This window comes from Cervus elaphus, chromosome 22, assembly GCF_910594005.1.
Source record: "Cervus elaphus chromosome 22, mCerEla1.1, whole genome shotgun sequence".
In the NCBI taxonomy this organism is placed as follows: Eukaryota; Metazoa; Chordata; class Mammalia; order Artiodactyla; family Cervidae; genus Cervus; species Cervus elaphus.
Window position 1 is genome coordinate 37,747,830 of NC_057836.1, and position 23,874 is coordinate 37,771,703.

At 36.9% G+C, this 23,874-nt stretch overlaps 1 protein-coding gene across 4 annotated transcripts in view; it reads left to right on the top strand.

Moving 5' to 3' along the window:
- The window catches only part of CCDC91 (coiled-coil domain containing 91), a 371,982-nt gene that overhangs the window by 252,204 nt on the left and 95,904 nt on the right, over positions 1–23,874 (top strand). For all 4 annotated transcript variants that reach the window (XM_043880595.1, XM_043880597.1, XM_043880594.1 and 1 more), the window contains 3 exons: positions 9,766–9,858; positions 9,947–10,015; positions 20,684–20,860. In XM_043880595.1, coding sequence (XP_043736530.1) covers positions 9,766–9,858; positions 9,947–10,015; positions 20,684–20,860 — 339 coding nt within the window. The remainder of the gene's footprint in view (positions 1–9,765; positions 9,859–9,946; positions 10,016–20,683; positions 20,861–23,874) is intronic.

Genomic DNA, 23,874 nt, shown 5'->3' on the forward strand with positions numbered 1-23,874 from the left:
TTTGAGAAAGTAATAGCCTTATTATGAGGGACAGCTGTAAAATGAATTACAATAAAATAAACAGTGCATTAATTATAGAAACAAAATGCTCTAAGATTGTAGATAAGAGAGTAGGAAATTCTGTCTGAGTCTTCAAGAAAGAATTTAAAAGAGGTAACGTTTTAATAGGGAGAAGATTTGTTTTTGACTGGAATAGGAAAGTCAAGCTATCTCAAAGGGACAAAACTAGTATGAGTTAAAAATTAATTTAAAATGTATGTATACTTTTTTCTTCAAATTTATTGAAATATAATTCACATCAATAAAATATGTACCCTTTTAGATGTACAGTTCTTTGGCTTTTGACAGACATGAACATTTTTACAACTAGCACTTAAAACAAGAATAAAATAAAACATTTCCATTACCCTTCCAGAACCCTTTCATCTTCATTTATAGTCAGTATATACATGTATTTGTAGTAGAATTTTTGTGGGGAAAGTCAACTTATACATTATTTCTTTCATGGATTGTCCTTATAGTGTTATATCAAAAAAACATTGCCTTACCCAAGGCCATCTAGGTTTTTTCCTAAGTTATCATCTAGGAGTTTTGTAAATTCTGTGTTTTAAATTTAGGTCTATGATCCACTTTGAGTTAATTTTTGTGAATAGAGTGAGATCTGTGTCTAGATTCATATTTTTGCATGCAGATGTCCAATCATTCTAGCAACACTTGTAAAGACTGTAACACTGTATTGATTTTGCATCTCTGTCAAAGATCAGTTGACTGCATTCATAGGGGTCTATTTCTGAACTGTTATGTTCCATTTATCTCTTTGTCTATTTTTTGCCATTACCACACTATCTTGATTATGGTGGCTTTATAGTACATCTTGAAGTCAGAGAGTATGAGCACTCCAACTTTGTTCTTCTTTAATGCTGTATTGGTCATTCTGGTTTGTTTTTTTTTTTCTTTCTTTCCATATCTTTAAAAATCTCTTTGTCCATATCCACAAAATACCTTGCTGGGATGTTGACTGAGATTACATTGTGTTTATACATCAAGTTGGGAAGAACTGACATATTGACAGCATTCAGTCTTCCTTTGATGAACACAGAAAATATATTTTGATTTGTTTAATTGTTCTTTGATATCTTTCATCAGAATTTGTAGTCTTTCTCATATAGCTCTTATACAGATCATGGTGGATTTATGCCTAACTTTTTCATTTTGTGGGTGATAATGTAAAATGTACTGTGACTTTGCCTTTTCATACTGTTCATGGGGTTCTCAATGCAAGAATACTGAAGTGGTTTGCCATTTTCTTCTCTGGTGTACTACGTTTTGTCAGAACTCTCTACCATGACCCATCCATTTTGGGTGGCCCTGTTAGTTTTCCAGTAGTCATGTACGGATGTGAGAGTTGGACCATAAATGAAGCTGAGCACTGAAGAATTGATGCTTTTGAACTGTGGTGTTGGAGAAGACTCTTGAGAGTCCCTTGGACAGCAAGGAGATCCAATCAGTCAATCCTAAAGGAAATCAGTCCTGAATATTCACTGGAAAGACTGATGCTGAAGCTGAAACTCCAATGCTTTGGCCACCTGATGCGAAGGACTGACTCATTGGAAAAGATTCTGATGTTGGGAAAGATTGAAGGCAAGAGGAGAGGGGGATGACAGAGGATGAGATGGCTGGATGGCATCACTAACTTGATGGACATGAGTTTGAGCAAGCTCTGGAAGTTGGTGATGGACAGGGAAGCCTGGCATGCTGCAGGCAGTGGGGTCGCAAAGAGTCAAACACAACCGAGCAACTGAACTGAACTGATTGTGACTTTGATTTCAAAGTTTTTTGCTGTATAGGAAAGGGATTGGCTTTTGTGTATTAATCTTATATACTACAGTGTTATAATTGTTTATCAGTTCCAGGAATTTTTTAGTTATTTCTTCCAGATTTTCTACAAAGATGATCATGCTATCTGTGAAGAAAGACAGCCTAATATCTTCTCCCTTTTTATCTCCGATTTTTACTGTGTTTCATTAGCTAAGACATCTAGTTCAGTGATGAAAAGCAGAGGTGAGAGGCATCATCTTTGCCTTCTTCCTCAGTTTTTGCTTCATCAATTCATATTACTTCCTCAGATCAAACACCTGTTTAAGTTGGAGGAATAACCTGATTACTTCCATTCTTTATGCATATTAGAAATTATGTCTATTTGGTGAAATACATTTAGTATAATCTATCTTTAGTCTTGGGCTTCCCTGATGGCTCAGATGGTAAGGAACCTGCCTGCAATGCAGGAGACTTTGGTTCAATCCCTTTGTTGCGAAGATACCCTGGAGAAAGCGAATGGCTACCCACTTTAGTATTCTTGCCTGAAAAGTTCCATGGACAGAGGAACCTGGCCATCTATAGTCCATTGAGTTGCAAACAATCAGACACGACTGAGGAACTTAACACACACACATCTTTGGTCTTATTTTATTCACTTTAAGAAGTTTATTGATATTACTGAGTTTGTGGTAAAACTGTTTTAAGTAGATCTTATAGTTCATCTTATTTATGTTTCTTTTCAAATAATATTTAATGTGTTAGCCCATGAAGAGATGAAGCAGCTGTAACTCATGTTATATTAAGACATTTTTTTGAATTTATTTAGTATCCATCAAATCATGTTAATATGAACATGTGCTTTAAGACCACCCTTCAGGCTTCCCTTGTGGCTCTGCTGGTAAAGAATCCTCCTACAATGCGGGAGACCTGGGTTCGATCCTTGGGTTGGAAAGATCCCCTGGAGAAGGGAAAGGCTACCCATTCCAGCATTCTGACCTGGATAATTCCATGGACTGAATAGTCTGTGCCATCACAAAGTGTCAGACATGACTGAGAGACTTTCACTTTCACCAGACCTCTTGATCTTTTTTCAATGTTTATACTTATTGGAATGTGAAAGAAGATACCTTTTGAATTTGCTGTACAGAATATATATACATGTAAAATAATGTGAAGTTTGTGGACCTGTGATAAATTGATAACTGTATACCTGAGCATGAGCTTCTCTGAGTCCTTAGTTAAAAATTTGATGTTCAAAATCTAAGTATGATTGTGATTAAATCTGTTTACAGTGTCTCCTATGAGTCACATTACAGGAAAGAGGAATTTTTTTCTTTTCTTTTTTTGCAAAAATCATGTGAAAACCACATAACCTCTATATTTATATTTGAGTCTATATCAAAAATTTTTCTCTTGGAAAAATTTCTTCCATAAGAGGGGAAAAGAATAACCCACCTCTGAATGCCTTTTGTTTTAGGCTGAATTTCAAAGGGCTGTTCTTGGTATTGTTACACTAAGCACCTATTCTGTAAGATTAACGGGACTCTGTAGTTTGTATTTATTTCTTTAATTTGCTTTAAAAATGACTAAAATTTCAGTATAGTTTTAAGAAGCAATCAATAGGATATTTTAGATAATCAGAGTATAGTAAGTTCTTCAGTGTTTCTAAATGAGATTTACTGGTTTAGATTTCAATTAATTTTCATAATGCCTTTCAAAGTTTGTAAGGCTATGTCTTGCAAATTCTGTAGAAAGGACCTCTTTGTTTCAAAACTGTAAATATTTGAAGAGTCATATGATTAAATATTTTCATTGATTCAATTCTGGCTCTGAGGTATGTAACAAGAGGTGTTCAGAACATCCTCACCTTGGAATGGTCTGCTAGTAAGGTACAAAGACTGTACTGATTATCCCTTATATCATCAAAATCCATGTTCTACTTCCATGGTGCTAAACTTTAATTTAGACAAGTAGGGAATTCTCTCTTGAGGCAGGCAACAGAAGTAATACAGGCAATCTCCAGATATGCTTTATATTGTATTTTAGATTTAATAAAGAGAGTCTGAAAGCTTTTTGGCCAAATTATCTCTCAATACTTTTTAATTTCTACCTTAATATGATTAAATAATGAAAATAATCTCTGGCCCAGAGAGGAAAGGTATTCCTACATTTGAAGAACCTGTCAGTGAAAAACCTCAAATCCAATGCACCTTCTACTTACTACACTCTCCTACAAAAGTTGAAAAAAGAGCTCCAATGATTTTTCTTCTTATACAGATAATACTATGAATAGTAATAGTTGAAAAGGAGTAGTTAAAGTATAGTATCAGAAGTAGAAGTAGCATTTTTAAAGATGTTCAAATGCTTAATTATTAGAAAAATGCAAGTAAAGGCCACAGTGAGATTGCTAAAATGACTATCAATTCAGTTAAGTTGCTCAGTCCAACTCTATGCAACCCCATGGACTGTAGCACACCAGGTTCCCTGTCCAGCACCAACTCCTGGAGCTTGCTCAAACTCATGTGCATTGAGTCAGTGATGCCATCCATCTCATCCTCTATCATCCCCTTCTGCTGCCTTCAATCTATCCCAGCATCAGGGTCTTTTCCAGTGAGTCAGTTCTTCCCATCAGGTGGCCAAAGTATTGGAGTCTCAGCTTCAGCATCAGTCCTTCAAATGAATATTCAGGACTGATTTCCTTTAGGATTGACTGATTGGATCCCCTTGCAGTCCAAGAGCCTCTCAAGAGTCTTCTCCAACACCACAGTTCAATAGTATCAATTCTTCACTGCTCGGCTTTGTGGTCCAACTCTCACATCCATACATGACTACTGGAAAAAACGTAGCTTCAACTAGATGGACCTTTGTCAGCAAAGCAGTGTCTCTGCTTTTTAATATGCTGTCTAGATTGGTCATCACTTTCCTTCCACGAAGTAAGCGTCTTTTAATTTCATAGCAGCAGTCACCATCTGCAGTGATTTTGGAGCCCCCCAAAATAAAGTCTCTCACTGTTTCCACTCTTTTCCCATCTATTTGCCATGAAGATGGGACTGGATGCTGTGATCTTAGTTTTCTGAATATTGAGTTTTCAGCCAACTTTTTCACTCTCCTCTTTTACTTTCAAGAGGCTCTTTAGTTCTTCTTTGCTTTCTGCCATAAGGGTGGTGTCATCTGCATATCTGAGGTTATTTATATCTCTCCCTGCAATCTTGATTTCAGCTTGTGCTTCCTCCAGTCCAGCATTTCTCATGATGTACTCTGCATATAAGTTAAATAAGTAGGGTGACAATATACAGTCTTGACATACTCCTTTCCTATTTGGAACCAGTCTATTGTTCCATGTCCAGTTCTAACTGTTGCTTCCTGACCTGCATATAGGTTTCCAAAGAAGCAGGTCAGGTCGTCTGGTATTCCCATCTTTTTCAGAATTTTCCACAGTTTATTGTGATCCACAGAGTAAAAGGCATTGGCATAGTCAATAAAACAGAAATAGATGTTTTTCTGGAACTCTCTTGCTTTTTTGATGATCCAGCAGATGTTGACCATTTGATCTCTGGTTCCTGTGCCTTTTCTAAAACCAGCTTGAACATCTGGAAGTTCACAGTTCACCTATTGTTGAAGTCTGGTTTCGAGAATTTTGAGCATTACTTTATTAGCATGGGAGATGAGTGCAATTGTGCGGTAGTTTGAGCATTCTTTGGGATTGCCTTTCTTAGGGATTGGAATGAAAACTGACCTTTTCCAGTCGTGTGGCCCCTGCTGAGTTTTCCAAATTTGCTGACATATTGAGTGCAGCACTTTCACAGCATCATCTATTAGGGTTTGAAATAGCTCAACTGGAATTCCATCACCTCCACTAGCTTTGTTTGTAGTGATAAATCCTAAGGCCCACTTGACTTCACATTCCAGGATGTCTGGCTCTAGGTGAGTGATCACACCATTGTGATTATCTGGGTCGTGAAGATCTTTTTTGTACAGTCCTTCTGTGTATTCTTGCCATCTCTTCTTAATATCTTCTGCTTCTGTTAGGTCCATACCATTTCTGTCCTTTATCAAACCCATCTTTGCATGTAATGTTCCCTTGGTATCTCGAATTTTCTTGAAGAGATCTCTAGTCTTTCCCATTCTGTTGTTTTCCTCTATTTCTTTGCATTGATCACTAAGGAAGGCTTTATTATCTCTCCTGGCTATTCTTTGGAACTCTGCATTCAGATGGGAATATCTTTCCTTTTCTCCTTTGCTTTTTGCTTCTCTTCTTTTCACAGCTATTTGTAAGGCCTCCTCAGACAACCATTTTGCCTTTTTGCATTTCTTTTCCATGGGGATGGTCTTGCTCCTTGTCTCCTGTACAGTGTCATGAACCTCCATCCATAGTTTTTCATCAGGCACTCTGTCCGTCAGATCTAGTCCCTTAAATCTATTTCTCACTTCCACTGTATAGTCATAAGGGGTTTGATTTAGGTCATACCTGAATGGTCTAATGGTTTTCCCTGCTTTCTTCAATTTAAGTCAGAATATGGCAATAAGGAGTTCATGATCTGAGCCACAGTCAGGTCCCGGTCTTGTTTTTGCTGACTGTATAGACCATCTCCATCTTTGGCTGCAGAGAATATAGTCAGTCTGATTTTGGTGTAGACCATCTACTGATGTCCATGTGTAGAGTCTTCTCTTGTGTTGTTGGAAGAGGGTGTTTGCTATGACCAGTGAGTTCTCTTGGCAAAACTCTATTAGCCTTAGCGCAGCTTCATTCCATACTCCAAGGCCAAATTTGCCTGTTACTCCAGGTGTTTCTTAACTTCCTACTTTTGCATTCCAGTCCCCTATAATGAAAAGGACATCTTTTTGGGGTGTTAGTTCTAAAAGGTCTTGTAGGTCTTCATAGAACCGTTCAACTTCAGCTTCTTCAGCATTACTGGTCGGGGCATAGGCTTGGATTACCGTGATATTGAATGGTTTGCCTTGGACATGAACCGAGATCATTCTGTCGTTTTTGTGATTGCATCCAAGTACTGCATTTCGGGCTCTTTTGTTGACCTTGATGGCTACTCCATTTCTTCTAAGGGATTCCTGCCCACTGTAGTAGATATAATGGTCATCTGAGTTAAATTCACCCATTCCAGTCCATCTTAGTTCACTGATTCCTAGAATGTCGACATTCACTCTTGCCATCTCCTGTTTGACCACTTCCAATTTGCCTTGTTTCATGAACCTAAAATTCCAGGTTCCTATGCAATATTGCTCTTTACAGCATTGGACCTTACTTCTATCACCAGTCACATCCACAACTGGGTATTGTTTTTCCTTTGGTTCCATCCCTTCATTCTTTCTGGTGTTATTTCTGCACTGATCTCCAGTATTACTTTGCTAGCGTGTGAAATAAGTGCAGCTGTCCTGTAGTTTGAACATTGTTTGGCATTTCCTTTCTTTGGGATTGGAATGAAAACTGACCTTCTCCCATACTATTCAATATCTTTTTCAATCATCTTTCCTAATACAAGGGATATTTGTTCAAAGAATCTTTTTAATATTATTCTGAAAAAAACAAAATCAAAAGCAGATTTTTCAAATCCTTGTAAAGCCAAATGGAAGTGAGGTCTTACCAGTTATAAGACTTACATCATGTAGATTTAGTAACTAGGTAATACTGACACTGCTTTTAGCTATTAAATGATTATTACTGCTGAAATTGTGTATATAGATATAATTATTGCTGAAGCTCTTCCTTCAAGACCTGAAAATTTGTTAGCCTCTCTGTGTCTTATATAACTCAGTCTGAAAATGAGGAAGACTGTTGTTCAGTTTAGCAGGTTCTTGTGTTTTTTATGGTACAGTTACATGTAAAACACTCATAACAGTGTCTGAAACTGTAAAGTGCTCAAAAATGTTAGCTATTATTTTATATGTTTGTGTATGTGTATACGTACACACATGCACACACATATGTTTATATATATGGTAGTTACTTTGTATTTTCTCCAGTAGGTCTATAATTTTACTTATGGTGTATTTTATGTAGGGTGCTTCTTCAAATGATTATCCTGTGTTTATTTTGGCCCAAACGAACTCAAAAATAATGTTTTATTATAGTGTACTTCAAAGTTAAGAAATGAAGTTCATAAATGAATTTTCTAATCCTTGCATTGTCATTTTTAGCTACTATATCGTCTTTTACTAGTTCTTGTTGGATCCTTGGAGAAATGTGGCTTCTTTGTTGTTTAGTCGCTAAGTCTTGTCCAATTCTTTGTGACCCCATGGACTGTAGCCCACTAGGCATCCCTTTTCATGGAGTTTCTCAGGCAAGAGTACTGGAGAGGACTGGCATTTCCTTCTCTAGGGAATCTTCCCGACTCAGGGATTGGACCCACATCTCCTGTATTGGCAGGTGGATTCCTTATTACTGTGCCACAAGAGAAGCATCAGAGAAATGTGGCCTACTTATAGTTAATTACTTACTGATTTCCATTAGTCTGATTTATTAACTTAACTGTTCATTTTAAGGAGAAATCACTTTCAATATTATTGAGGACTTAAAATTTTCTTCTGTAGTTTAATTCTGGTAATTTTTACTTGTTCCATTTTTGCTATGTTTACCCTCATCTCAAAGCCTAAAATGAATATTTTCAGTCTCAAGTGAGAATTGTATTTACCATTTTTGTGTCTAATTATTTTCCTGGTTAAACATTTTATCATGTGTGTTTTGTAAAGAGTATTAGATGTTGTTTCTGACTTTATGAAATTCTGTGTGCATTTAGACTTTCAAAGAATATAATGTTAAAGTCTTAATCATTATATATCATATTCTAGGCCTAATGATTTATTAATCAAATGATTTCCACAAATTCATAAGATACCAACAATTTTTCATCATGGTGTCATGATTTATCTCACAGTTTAGATTTGTTTTTAAAGAAAAATCACATTTTTCTTGTAATTTTTCTTATTGTCTTGAAAAATTAAGATAAAAGCATTACAATTAAAAATAGGAATCATAGATTATCTTAACTATTTGGTCACTTACTCTCAACTTAGATTACCTGCCTAAAAGCAATTTTAAATCAGAACAACTTTGAATGACATAGATCTGTTTTAAAATACTGGGTATTAGAAATTGGTTCATATTTAAAGGAGGCTTTTATGTAAATAGCATTCTAAATCTGAGAAAATATCTTATTTGCCTTTAGTAACTGAGGAGAAATCTGTGTGAATGGGAATACATATGTTTTGCTTTCCCTGAGAGTGCTGTTCAGAACAAGTATCTGGCTTATCTATATTGAAGGTGTTGAGGTCATAGAGGTCAAATTTTCTCAACAAAACTTCATTCAAACTCCCAAGTTTGAATAATGATAATTTGATGATGACTCTGTGTGCTTTTTTACTACTATGGTTGAATAAAAATGAATACATGAACTCTGTATTCTTTAACATTAGCTATCACAATAATATTCCTTTGACTACTTTCATAGATTTATCTATTTATTTTTGAATCTGTAGTAAAATTTTAGAGTGAGACTAATGATCTTTTGATTTCTTTAATAGTACTTTACTAGAAACACAAATATTCTGTTAGGATAATTTTTCATCAGGCAGACATCAGTTATAATCTGATTGCTGTCACTGCAAGCTAATAATAATAATTTTAATGAATATATTTTCCAAGTTTAATTTTGGAAAAGGACATTTTATCATTTTCTGATTCACTTCATAGTTGGAATATCTTTCAAATTAGATTTCACGTCATCTGCTATACTAAATTTGGGGATGAAAAGAGTATGTCTTGACTGATGAAAGATATGGGAATTCAGATTTTTTGGCTCCTAAGTCCTTATTTTAGCCAGCTTTCTTATTTCCCCTGGTAACTACTTCAAATAAATTCTGCCAACTGTTCTCTGTGTTGATAGGTTATCTATCTCAGAGCCATAATCTTAATGCAGTTAACTTTCCTTGTAGCATCAGAGGCTCCTTGAAATGCTTGACACAGAGAAGGAACTATTAAAAGAAAAAATAAAGGAAGCTTTGACTCAGCAATCTCAAGAACAGAAGGTAATATTTTAATTTTGCTTAGAATGTGGAAAGAATGTTCTGTTGCCCCAAATAATACTGTAATGTCTAACTGTCTTATCATTTACAGGAAATATTGGAAAAATGTTTGGAGGAAGAAAGGCAAAAAAATAAAGAAGCATTAATATCTGCTGCAAAGGTATTTCTATCTGAAAAGTTTATTGTGAAGTTTAATTCTAATACTTTTTATTAGTTCAATTGTTTTTATGTTTACCCCCACCTCAAAGCCTAAACTGAATGTTGTTGGTCTCATGTAAGAATTGTTTTTGTTATATTTATGCCTAAGTATTTACCTGGTATAGACCCATCAGTCATAAATTTCTTTGTAAGTAAGTGGAATTAATAAACTGAGTTCATTAATGGTATAGTCAGTCTACTTTTAAAATATTTCATTCCAGAAAATTCAAGAATTTTTTTCCTCTTCTGCTGTTTTTATTCTTACTAAACATACATTACACAAGATAATGATATTGAAATGCTTTACATTTAGATTATCAATCATATGTTTAAAGCAATACATCTACATAGGAGCACCAATATCCACTTGGTATTTAACAGGTATCCCACAAGTATTGAGTATACTGTTTATTTGTATGTACATATGTGTTTATAAAGGTGTATGATTTTTAAAGCAAACTTTGAAATAAATCATCTGGGTAGTATATGCATAGATTTTAAATATATGTATGCTAATGTATACATATGTTGACCTGAAATACACCATCAGATATTTGTCCGACAAAAGTACGTTTTTTCAGTATTATGAGAGAATTTCAATTTGGGGTCTGCTAGCATGGCAGGCCACATACAAATTCCCATGTGGCAATAAGAACACTTCAATAGAGAGGAAAGTAAGTTGTAAGGGTTGCAGGAAATACAGGGTTCATGGCTTGTCATTGGCTAAGTCCCTGGCAGGAAAGAAGAGGGGCCTTTCTTCTTCCTCTTGGGCTCTACTATAGTTGCAGGATGTGACAGCTCCCCCTTAAAGGGGTCTCCTGACAGTATTTAATTGATGTTTCTGTTTCTGAATTTTTTTTACATTTTCCCCTTTGATTAAGATCTTTCTCTGAAAACATCACAGATTAAGAATCAGGGTTTCTGGTTTCAGCAGTTTTTGTCCATCATTGTCAGAAGGAAAGTGGTGCAGGTCGGAGAAATATTGCAATTGCATTCAAGTAAGAAGGAGGGGTAGGAGGGAGACATCTTAGGCAGTTTTTATGTAAAGTCCACATGTTATCAAGATTGTAGACATCAGAGATCATCTGAAGTGTTGTATCACTATCATCAAAGGTTTGGTGACAAACTTCTAACAAGCCTGGTCTAGGTATCTAGTGAAAGCTATCTCATCAGATGTCATCGACTTCATTTCCAGGAAGTCTTTACTTTCAGGTCACCAGATGATGTGCATCACTAGTTGGGGTTCCATGCTTTCTTAAGCTGTGTACCGTGAATTCAAGAGTCTATTCCTTGGAGTTTGATAGTGTAGGGGCTAGTTATCAGTGCCCGATAGGGGCCTCTCCAGTGAGGTGAAAGAGCATTCTTCTGGAAGTATATCTTCCAGTAGGCAAATCTCCAGGTGCAAGGTATGATGCTTAAGGTCATCACCTCTCAAGGGTATGTTGTAAGAAGGTTTCCTCTACCAAGGCATAGTTGTTCTTCATGGAAACATGTTCTTCATGGTTGTTCTTAATGGAAACAACTAGGCCTTTGCAAGATTGGAGTATCTCTCCTTTTGTTAGTTTTGGGTCCAAAGAGGCAGTAACCAGGTGCATTGGATGTCTTGTGACTGTCTTGGTGGGTGAGAGTTTAGTTGTGACATTTGGAATGATTTAATTGTGGCATGCAAACTCTTTGGTCCTGCATGCCATAACTGAAGATCCCGTATGCCACAACAAGATCAAAGGCCTTACATGCTGTAACTTAGACCAGGTACGGTAAAGTAAATAAATATTTTTTAAGAGGGATGAGCATTATATGAGTTCCAAAAGGGGTAGACCTGGGATTTAGAAAGAAATTTTGCTAACTGAATCTCAGTGTGCTATGAGTGTATTCAACTAAGCCAGAGGGATTGAGGGTGGTAAGCACAGTGAATGGCCTACTTTCCCTACCTTGCTTAGATTGAAGAAAGCAGTAAAACCTGAATTTTGCAATAAGGAGCTCATGGTCTAAGCTGCAGTCAGCTCCAGGTGTTGAGTTTGCTGATTATATAGAGCGTCTCCATCTTTGGCTGCAAAGAATATAATCAGTCTGATTTTGGCATTGATCATCTGGTGATGTCCATGTGTAGGAGTTTCCCTGGTGGCTCAAACAGTAAAGAATACATCTGCAGTCAGGAGACCTGACTTTGATCCCTGGGTCAGGAAGATTCCCTGGAGAAAGGAATGGCTCCCTACCCCATTCTTGCCTGGAGAATTCCATGGACAGAGGAGCCTGGTGGGTTAGAGTCCAAGGGGTTGCAAAGAGTTGTAGATGACTGAGGGACTAACACTTTGGTGTGCATGTGTTGAGTTGTTTCTTGTGTTGTTGCAAAAGGCTGTTTGCTATGACCAGTGTGTTCTCTTGAAAAACTCTTAGCCTTTGCCCTGCTTCATTTTGTACTCCAAGGCCACATTTACCTGTTACTCCAAGTATCTCTTAAGTTCTTACTTTTATATTCCAGTCCCCTGTGATGAAAAGGATTTCTTTTTTTGGTATTAGCTCTAGAATGTCTTGTAGATCTTCTTAAAACTGGTCAACTTCAGCTTCAGCATTAGTGATCAGGGCATAGACTTGCATTACTATGATGTTGAATGGTTTGCCTTGGAAATGAACCAAGATCATTCTGTCATTTTTGAGATTGCACCCAAGTACTGCATTTTGGACTTTTTGTTGACTATGACAGCTACTCCATTTCTTCTAAAGGATTCTTACCCACAATAGTAGATATAATGGTGCTCTGAATTAAATTCACCATTCTCATCCATTTTAGTTCACTGATTCCTAATATGCTGATGTTCACTCTTGCCATCTCCTGCTTGACCACATCTAATTTACCTTGATTCACAGACCTGACATTCCAGGTTCCTATGTGATATTCTTTTTTTTTTTTAACAGCTTCAGATTTGCTTTCACCACCAGGAACATCCACAGCTGAGTATCATTCCTCTTTTGGCCCAACCTCTTCATTCTTTCTGGAACTATTAATAATTGCCCTTCACTCTCCCGCAGTATCATATTGGACACCTTCCAACCTGGGGGATTTATCTTCTGGTGTCCTATCTTTTATCTTTTCATACTGTTCATGGGGTTCTCACAGCAAGAATACTGGAGTGGTTTGCCATTCCCTCCTCCAGTGGACGACATTTTTTCAAAACTCTTCACTATGACCCATCCGTCTTTGGTGGTCGTGAACTTCATTGAGTTACACAAGCCCCTTCACCACAACAAGGCTGTGATCCATTTGTTGGATGATATAGAAAGCAGATGAATTCCAGAAAAACATCTACTTCTTTTCACTGACTACACTAAAGTCTTTGACTGTGTGGATCACACCAAACTAGAAAATTCTTAAAGAGATGAGAATAGCAGACCACTTTACCTGTCTCCTGAGAAACCTGTATGCAGGTCAAGAAACAATGGACCTGGACATGGTACAACTGACTGGTTCATAATTGAAAAAGGAGAACACAAGGCTATATATTGTCATCTTGCTTATTTAACTTATATGCAGAGTACATCATGCAAAATGCCAGGGTAGATGAAGCACAAGCTGGATTCAAGATTACTGGGAGAAATAGCAACAACCTCCAGTTATGCAGATGATGCTACTCTAATGGGAGAAAGTGAGGAGGAACTAAAGAGACTCTTGATGAGGGGGAAACAGAGTTAAAAAGCTGGCTTGAAACTCAGCATGGAAAATCTAAGATCATGGCATCCAGTCCCATCACTTCATGGCAAAAAGAAGGGGAAAAAGTGGAAACAGTGACAGATTTTCTTTTCTTGGACTCTAAAATCTCTGCATACAGTGACTGCAGCCATGAAATTAAGACACTTGCTCCTTGGAAGAAAGCTATGACAAACCTAGACAGCATATTAAAAAGCAAGGACATCACTTTACTGACAAAAGTCCATATAATCAAAGCTATGGTTTTTCTAGTAGTCATATGTGGATTTGAGAGGCGGACCATACATAAAGAAAGCTGAGGGTTGAAGAATTGATGCTTTCGATTATGGTGCTGGAGAAGATTCTTGAGAGTCTCTTGGACTGCAAGGAGATCAAACCAGTCAATCCTAAAGGAAATGAATCCTAAATATTCACTGGATTTTCTGGTAAATACACACACACACACACACAAAAAAAAAAAAATCACTGGAAAGACTGATTCTGAAGCTTAAGCTCCAATACTTTGGCCACTTGATGTAAAGAGCCAACTCATTGGAAAATACCCTGATGCTGGGAAAGATTGAAGGCAAAAGGAGAAGGTGTCAGCAGAGAATGAGATGATAGACTCAGTGGACATGAGTTTGGGCAAATTCCAGCATATAGTGAAGGACAGAAAAGCCTGGCATGCTGTAGTCCATGGAGTTGCAAAGGATTGGACATGGCTTAGTGACTAAGCAGCAACAAACAACAAGCACAGTGAAAATGTTTTAAAACCAGCCAAACAGCACAAACTTGTTGAAGTGCATAGCCAGTAAAATGGATTTCTAGATCACTATGATGTTTGAAACAAGCTCCTCAGGTAGGGACAAACTTTTCTATAAGTATCCTAGCCACAGAAGAGAGAATATCCTGTATGTGAGGGGAGGCTTCTTTCAGTTCACTATGAAATCTATAGACCATGAATAAAAGAAGTTCATTAGAGATCCTCACTATTTGAACCACAGCAGGAGCTGCATTTGACTGTGTGGATCACAAAAAACTGTGGAAAATTCTGAAAGAGATGGGAATACCAGACCACCTGACCTGCCTCTTGAGAAACCTGTATGTAGGTCAGGAATCTAACAGTTAGAACTGGACATGGAACAACAGATTGGTTCCAAATAGGAAAAGGAGTACGTCAAGGCTGTATATTGTCACCCTGCTTATTTAACTTATATGCAGAGTACATCATGAGAAACGCTGGGCTGGATGAAGCACAAGCTGGAATCAAGATTGCCGGGAGAAATATCAATAACCTCAGATATGCAGATGATACCACCCTTATGGCAGAAAGTGAAGAACTAAAGAGCCTCTTGAAAGTGAAAGAGGAGAGTGAAAAAGTTGGCTTAAAACTCAACATTCAGAAAACTAAGATCATGGCATCTGGTCCCATCACTTCATGGCAAATAGATGGGGAAACAGTGGAAACAGTGACTGATTTTATTTTTCTGGGCTCCAGAATCACTGCAGATGGTGATTGCAGTCATGAAATTAAAAGACGCTTACTCCTTAGAAGGAAAGTTATGACCAATCTAGATAGCATATTAAAAAGCAGAGACATTACTTTGCCAACAAAGGTTCATCTAGTCAAGGCTATGGTTTTTCCAGTAGTCATGTATGGATGTAAGAGTTGGACTGTAAAGAAAGCTGAGTGCTGAAGAATTGCTGCTTTTGAACTGTGGTGTTAGAGAAGACTCTTCAGAATCCCTTGGACTGCAAAGAGATCTAGCCAGTCCATCCTAAAGGAGATCAGTCCTGGGTGTTCTTTGGAAGGACTGATGTTGATGTTGAAACTCCAATACTTTGGCCACCTGATGAGAAGAGCTGACTCATTTGAAAAGACCCTGATGCTGGGAAAGATTGAGGTCAGGAGGAGAAGGGGACGACAGAGGATGAGATGGTTGGATGGCATCACTGACTCGATGGACATGGGTTTGGGTGGACTCCGGGAGTTGGTAATGGACAGGGAGGCCTGGCATACCTGTTCGTGGGGTCACAAGGAGTCGGACACAACTGAGCGACGGAACTGAACTGAACTGAAGGAGCTGCATTATAGTAATGAGATGGAACCCTGAGACTGTGCCTTTGTTGTTGGTTAAGACAGGAAGAGATTCATCCTCAATCACGAAAAATATTTCTTCAAGCCAACTGAGAGGGAGGACTGGGAAGAGACCCTGTAGTTGCTCAAAACCCTGCAACTGAGAATTGAAAGGACAAGGGAAAGGCTGAGTAGAGGATCGAAAACACTCAAAGTACTTAAATCTGTAACAGTCTTTTCCAGTGGCCTGGCTCTTTGCAATTATAGTAGAAACTGGGAAGGTTTTGGTTTCCTTTAGAAGTCTTCATTTGCTGGATTTGAAGATTAGGAAACCTGGTATTCTTCTTTTCCAGTGACTCATCTAGAGTGTGAGAGAGCTGGTTTGCTAGATTAATTAAGTCTGAAGTAGACATAGTTTTCCATTCCGTCCTCGTCGTTTTTACTAAACGGGAAGAAAGAGGTCCCAGTCCAGCCTATTAATAATACAGAATTCAAAGCTGCCTGGGTGGAATCAACATCTGAAGGAAGACCAGAATTTTCTTTAAAAGCATTCTGAAGTTCATTATAGTAGTCATAAAAAGGGTCATCCAATTTTTGTGTGCAATCCTGAATTCTGTTTCAATCGACAGGTTTTGAAAAAGCCCCAGAAATTGCTCAATGAAGTCATCTAATGATTGCCTGACCTTTCAGGATTTTCCCAGTTAGCAGTTTTTATCCTGTGCTGGGCCTGGCCTTAACCAACAAGCATATGAACTAGCTGACATGAGTCAGAGGAACACTGTTGATAAGTTCAAATGACTGTATTAAATTCCTCAGCAAACGTATGAGGATCTTCAGTTTACTTTGAGAAAATATTTTATTATGACTTGCAGTTCAGGTTTAGTTCAGAGAATATAAGAAATTAAAGATTTAACTTCCGGACCCTCAGAAGGCGTTTTACAATAAAAGTTCTGAATATTCCAGAGGAAAATGGGGTGGGGAGAGTTTTAGAGAGGGTAAGTTTGATAGGATAATTACTATGGGATATAGAGGAGGCATCAAGGGCACAGAAAGGTGGGAGGAAGATGGTGCCAGAGGCAGAGTCTGGCCAAAAAGATCCAAGGATGAGAAAGATGGTGCTGAGGAAACCAAGGAAGAAGAGCCTGAGGCTTTCGGAACCATTTCATCTTTCTTTAATTGTTTGTTTGCCTCAGTTAATCTTAAAATCTTATTTTGCAGAGAGGCTATTTTCAGCTTCTTGGATAATGGTGACAAGTCTTCAGATACCAGTCAAAACAGGCATACCACTCTGTTCTGAAAGGTTTTTGAACTGTTGTGATCTAATTCAGTTTTAAGGAAATTAAGTTTAGAAATTTCAAAAGTTTCCCATAATGGCCACTGATATTCTAACTTGTCTTTAGTCAGGTCAGTTTTTCTTTTTTTCTTTTCTTTTTTAAAAAAATGAGCATCAGGAGGATTAGAACTGTCGTTTTTAAAGATCAGTTTAGCAGGAGTCCCTGTAGGGGGAGTGACCTCAAAATACTTAGGTAAGTGGGATCTCATTTCTCAGAGGTTTTTCTCTAGATTAAAAGGACAATTTCAAACAGTGTAACAGCTTACAGCTCAAACAGCTTGCAAGCTATCACCAGTCAGTTCTAAGGAGACAGCGTGGCCCTGGAAGAGCCAGGCCAAAGGCCTTTTCAGTCAATTTCCAGAGAATAGTCCTTTCCAAAGAATTGGCCGAAGGGTGAAAACAGATACAGTTTCAGTGGAGAAGTCACTATTCCCAGAGGAACAGACTGAAGGCATTTCTAGCCAGCTTCGATGGAAACAGTCTGAACTTAAAATCAGACTGGAGTGCCAAATGCATGCAGAACAAGACCTTTAGCAGAAATGCAAAACCTTAAAACAGAGTCTGAATAAAACCTGGAGAGCCTCAAACACAAAGAGGGCATGAACTTGGGATCTAGGAGAAAGGTGTACCTGCAAAACTCCAATCAACAAGAAAGTAGTGAGTGACAGTGAGTACCACATCTGTTCAGTAGCCCTGGAGTCTTCAGGCGTCTTCTCTGATCCCTATGCAGGCCACCAAAATGTTGACCTAAAATAAATAGAATGCCAGATATTTCTCCAGCAATGATGCATCTGTTCAGGATTGTCAGGGAATTGCAATTCAAGGTCTGCAACCATACTGTGAGCAAGTTCCCATATGGGAAGGAAGGAAGAAGAAAGGGAAGTTGGGAGGGCCATGGTCAACAGAGTCCATGGCATTTCATTGGCTGAGTTCTCACTGGGAAAGTAGAGGAGTCTTACTTCTTCCTGCTGGGCTCTTCCATGTCACAGCATGTTCTATTTTACAGTCTCCTGATACTATTTAATTGAAGTTTCTGTTTACTAATTTTTTTAATGCAAATAAAGCACTGAGTGTTTCATTTGGGATTTATATTTAAATTTAGCAAATAAATGTTGAAAGTCTCCCATGTACAAATCACTATGCTGGGGTGGAAGTTCAAGAATGACTATGATTTTGTCTTTTTCTTAAAAAATTTACAATCAAAATAAAAAACCTTCCTTATGTACTAATAAGGTAAAAAGGATCGGATTAAATTATTACGAGTGCACAGATTGTGTTTCCATGTTGTAGTAGTTTTTAATAGTAAATTTCTTTTGAACTGAGCCTTGAAGTATGACTAACATTCTGAATAGTGAGCTGGAATTTTATTCCATAGAAAAGTAGAGACACATTGAAATTTCCAAGTATAGGCGGGTCATGATGATAACTGATATTAATTTGGGGGAAACTGTAGCAAGAAACTACAATGGCCCCCCACTCCAGTACTCTTGCCTGGAAAATCCCATGAACGGAGGAGCCTGGTAGGCTGCAGTCCATGGGGTCGCGAAGAGTCAGACATGACTGAGCGACTTCACTTTCACTTTTCACTTTTATTCATTGGAGAAGGAAATGGCAACCCACTCCAGTGTTCTTGCCTGGAGAATCCCAGGGATGCGATCGCACAGAGTCGGACACGACTGAAGTGACTTAGCAGTAGCAGTAGCAAGGAAGGCCAAAGCCTGAGAAGGAATTAACAGAATGTATCTGAAATCTGGGTAAGAGATAGTGAATGGCAGAAAGAACTCGAGTAGCGGTAGTAACTAGGAAAATAATGAAATAGCCAAATTCTGGAAATAGAAGATGGAATCAACATGTTTGGTATGGATGATACAGGAGATGGCCAAGTTGTGAACTCCCGGAGTATTCATTCAGATCCAGAGAAAGGAAGAAGTTCCGAAGAATTGAAAACACTCAGCAGGATGCATAGAAGAAATATATACAGCATGCTCTCATGCAAACAAGGAAAAGAGAGGGCTTTACAAAATCAGAAATAATCAACTATGTAGAACATTGCTTGAGGTCATGAAAATAGGATTAAAACAGAACAAAAAATAGCATTTGGTATAAACAACATGGAAGGCATTGGTGTACACAGAAAGGGAGTGATTTGAAAGAATTGTGAAATAAAGCAGGAGTTAAAAAAATGATGACTGTCAGCTTTAATGGCTTTTGTCAAACTTGGTTGTGAGCTGAAAACAAGAGAAAAATGGTAACTCTCTTAGGAGTGGGAGGCCCATGGACTTTACTGTGTACCGAAGTATGGTGATTTTCTTGAAAATTCTTAGGCAGCTGTTTGAGTTGCATTCAAAATGGGCTCTTTTTTCATGGAACGCCATTTTACTGAATTACTAGGGTTATACAAACTTTAGTATGTGGCACACACTTTCTCCAAAATAAGCAGAGTAAGCCCAACACCTTAAGAAAAAAAAAAAAAAACTGACAGTTTTTGTTGCCAATGATAAAATTAGAGATTTAAAACAGAAATTAGAAATTTGGAAGATTTATTTCTACTTTTTAATACTTAAAGACTGTTACAATGAGATTGATGGTGGTATGAACAAATGTAACTGTTTTGGTTATAATACTGAGAAATGTGTCAACATCTGAAAGAGATGCATAACTCATTGAATCAATATTTTCCAAATAAAAAATGTTTAAAAAATCATCTGTAAAGAATTCATTCAGAAGGTAAGAAAAGATTGTAATGTAACAGTACAAGAAGTTCATTGACGTGATTTTATTTTCCTTATTGCAACTTACCTTTAAGAACTACTCCTTGTTAAGTTTTGGTGTGGAATCAGAAAGAATATCCACAGTGATCTCAACTGGATACATTTAGTATGTATAAAATACATTTTATTTTCTACTTCATATCTTTGTGAGGCTGGGTTGTTCTTATACACTTCAGCAAAAAAAAAAAAAATCATGGCAGATTTAATACAGAACTCAGATATGAGAATCTAAGCTTTCTTCTATTAAGTCAGATAGTAAGGAGGTTTGCAGATATTCTTCTAACTTTTTAACTTTGGAAAATTAGTTATTTTCATAAAATTCATTATTGATATATATTTAATGTTATTAATTTTAATTAATTAGTTAATATGTTTATCTTCTCCTGGTTTAAATATCTAAGGTGGAAAGTCTTAATATGTATAACCCATGTAAACAAAACATCTTAGACGTCCTCTATAGTTTTTAAGAGTGTAAAGAGATCCTAAGGCAAAATAGTTTGAAAACTGCTACTTTAAGTTAAGGCTTGATTTCTCTGAAGTTTAGAAATACCATGGAAATAAGTTGGTTATTTGTGTAAAACCAAATAATTGATTTTATTTTACAGCAGTTATTACATATGAGTAAAAAAAAAAAAAAAGTCAGAAATAAACCCAATAAGATCAAAGTTTTGTGTTTTTTAGGTTAACTCCAGTGTGTCTTATTCAAGGAATTACTGTGGTCACTCACTCAGATGTTTTTGTTGTGGTCATTATTTGTTTTGAAGCTTGAGAAAGAAGTGGTGAAGGATGCAGTTTTAAAAGCTATAGAAGAAGAAAGAAAACACTTGGAAAATGTTCATGCTGAAGAAAGGGAGCTATGGAAGACCGAGCATGCAAAAGATCAAGAGGAAGTGTCTCAGGCAATTCAAAAAGCTATACAAGAGCAGAGAGAAATTAGTCAGGTTAGTAAAATTAGCTCTTTATGAACATCTTATTTCTTCTAAATTTTCTCAAAATAAATAACTTTACTATTATATTATCTTACTTAAAATCACCTTATTGGGCATAATTATTTTACTTTTGAGTTTAATATTTTAACTGAATAATTTTTAATATATCTGTACTTTTCACTTTTTAATGCTGATAATTTTGCCTTTTTCCTCTATTTTCAAAGAAGTCAGAATCCAAATTTATGTTTAATCACTGTAACTACATTGCCTCCTCTTTGAGATGCTTGTTTTCCTTTTTCACAAACACATATGCATATAAAATCAAAGAAAATAATATATATGTGTTGAAAACAGTTTAATTAGATTCATCTGTGTCTAATTTGTGTAGTTATATATCTGTAGTTGGTAGTAAAAGTAGAACCTCACAAATAACCCCGGTAGTCTCATGAAATATACACATATCAACAAATATGGCCTACATTCAAAATATCTTTTGATTACATTAATGAACAGTTAAAAAATTTGTTAGTTTAATTTTCTGTAATTGAATTTGCATGGTTCTATTAATACTTGCATTTAGTCTTCTCAGGTATGAGATAACTGAATAAATCTTTCCTCCAACAAGTGTAAAAAGCAAAAAATAACATTCATAGAAGTCTTTGTTTTACATGATTGTTCATTTGACCATGCTTTATAAATGTGACTGAATTGACTTTTCTTTTCAGCTTTTGAGAACAAAATCCCAGATTTTCTTATGACTTATTAGTTTTAATGAAGCCCTAGGAAACCAAGTGCTTCTAGTATCTAGGATCAATGTTATAGTTTTTTTTTTTTTAATGTCACTTAAGGTTGTTCTCAGAAACACACAATTACCCATTTATTATGAAAATTAAACAGATCTGTAAGTAATATCTATCTATGGTAAGAAAACAGTGTAACAGTAATTTTATCTTTTTTTCTTTTCTTTTTTCCACTAGCGTAATGATTATTTTCTAATTCTTTCTGTAACCTATGTTAGTGTCACAAATTTATATTGTATATATGTTTAATTGTCTGTCAGTTCAGTTGGTTGGAATTCCATGCCAGTAATGTCAAGATCATTGGTTAAATCCTAATTTGGGAGAGTTTACTTAAAATTTCTTTATGACCACAGACCACTCCTTTAACCTCACAAAGATGTGGGCTGTTAGTCACCGTGAAATTGGGAAAGAGGGCATGAATAAATCAGTACATGTTCATCACCCAAACTAAAAAACATAGAAGAGTACCCTCCTCTGTGAATTTGTAAGTATTCTTGTCCATAAGAAACGTTATAGTATATGACAGATGTTGAAATTTGTTCTCTATAGGCTCAGGATACCATGAGGACAATCCAGTCATGTCATGAATAAATATATTGTGTTTATTTTCTTACAAATAGATGCATATTTTGATAAAGAGAAAAAAAAGTGTTGTGTGAGTGTGTGTGTATGTGTGTATAATTGCCTAGTGGCTGACAGACTAGAGAAGATCTACAACAGAAAGAACAAACAATGTTGCCAGGTAACTCCGATTTTCAGAAGTGAGGCGGTTATATCAAATGTATTCCAAGTCTTCCTTAAACAGCTCATTACTTTTATTCTCACATGGTTGCAGTAAATACTACAGTGAAACAACTGGCATTCTCTTAGCCCCTTAAAGCTTCACCATCCTATTGTAGAAAGTTGACGAATTACTTTTCTTGGGAAGCAGATGGAGCTTATATATCTTTTATCTACTTTACTTACTTAGACCAGCATGATAAGCCAGTAAGTTGCCATGTTCAAACTTTGGTGTTTTACATTAATAATTGAAAAGACCGCCTGAAATGTTCCAGGGACCGTACTTATTTCTGAGGATACAGTAGTGGGGAGAAAAAAAAAATCCCCTTCCTTCTTGTAAAGAAAACTCACAGGAAACTATTAAAGGTGTAATAAAATGTGAAGTAGTGATCAGGGTCATGAAGAAAAATGAAACTGTCTAGGAAGCTAAAAGTGAGGAAACCAATGTATAAATAGTGTAATCAGGTAAGGACTCTAAGGAGGTAGCATTTGAGCCGAGACCTGCATTGAAGTGAGTTTACTTTGAGGCTAGCAAGGGGGAAAGAGTGTTTCAGGCATGGAGAATAGCAAGTGTAAAGGCTTAGGCAGAAAGATGCTTGTGAAAGTGAAAGTTTCTTAGTCATGTCTGACTCTTTGCAACCCCATGGACTATACATACAGTCTGTGAAATTCTTCAGGCCAGAATACTGGAATGGGTAGCTGTCCCCCTCTCCAGGGGATCTCCTCAGCCCAGGGATCAAACCCAGGTCTCCCACATTGCAGGCGATTCTTTACCAACTTGGCCACGAGGGAAGCCCAAGATGACTGGATGGGTAGCCTATCCCTCCATCTAGCAGATCTTCCCAACCCGGGAATGGAACCGGGGTGTCCTGCATTACAAGTGGATTCTTTACCAACTGAGCTACCAAGGAAAGATGCTTGGTGTAATTAAAACTGTATGGCACTGCTATAGATATGGACAGATACAATGACCGATGGAATAAGATAGAATATAGAAAGGGACACAATTTTTTTCTATAATTTACAAATTTTTAGTCTGGGTTCCATAGAAAGGGACCCTAGACAGTCTGTGAACTTACGGAAATTATGCAAGATTTGTGTATATGTGCAGATTTTTCTGCAGAGATACTCTGTAGCATTTATTAGATTCTCAAAAATATTTTATTACTAATTAACCCAGACAAGATTAAAAATACAGTCATCTTTTAGTATCTGTGAGGGAGTGATGCCGGGGCCCATCATTAATACCAAAATCTGCCAGCTCTCAAGTTCTAAAATCAGACCTCACTACCACAGTTCTGCATCTGCAGATTCAAGCAGTCATGATCATGTATGTGTTTACTGAAAAAAATAATATACATTTAAGTGAACTCACAGTTTAAGGCTGGGTTAATCAGGAACAATTGTAATTGCAGCTGGCTGTAATTTCTTCCTGGGCTTTGTCTA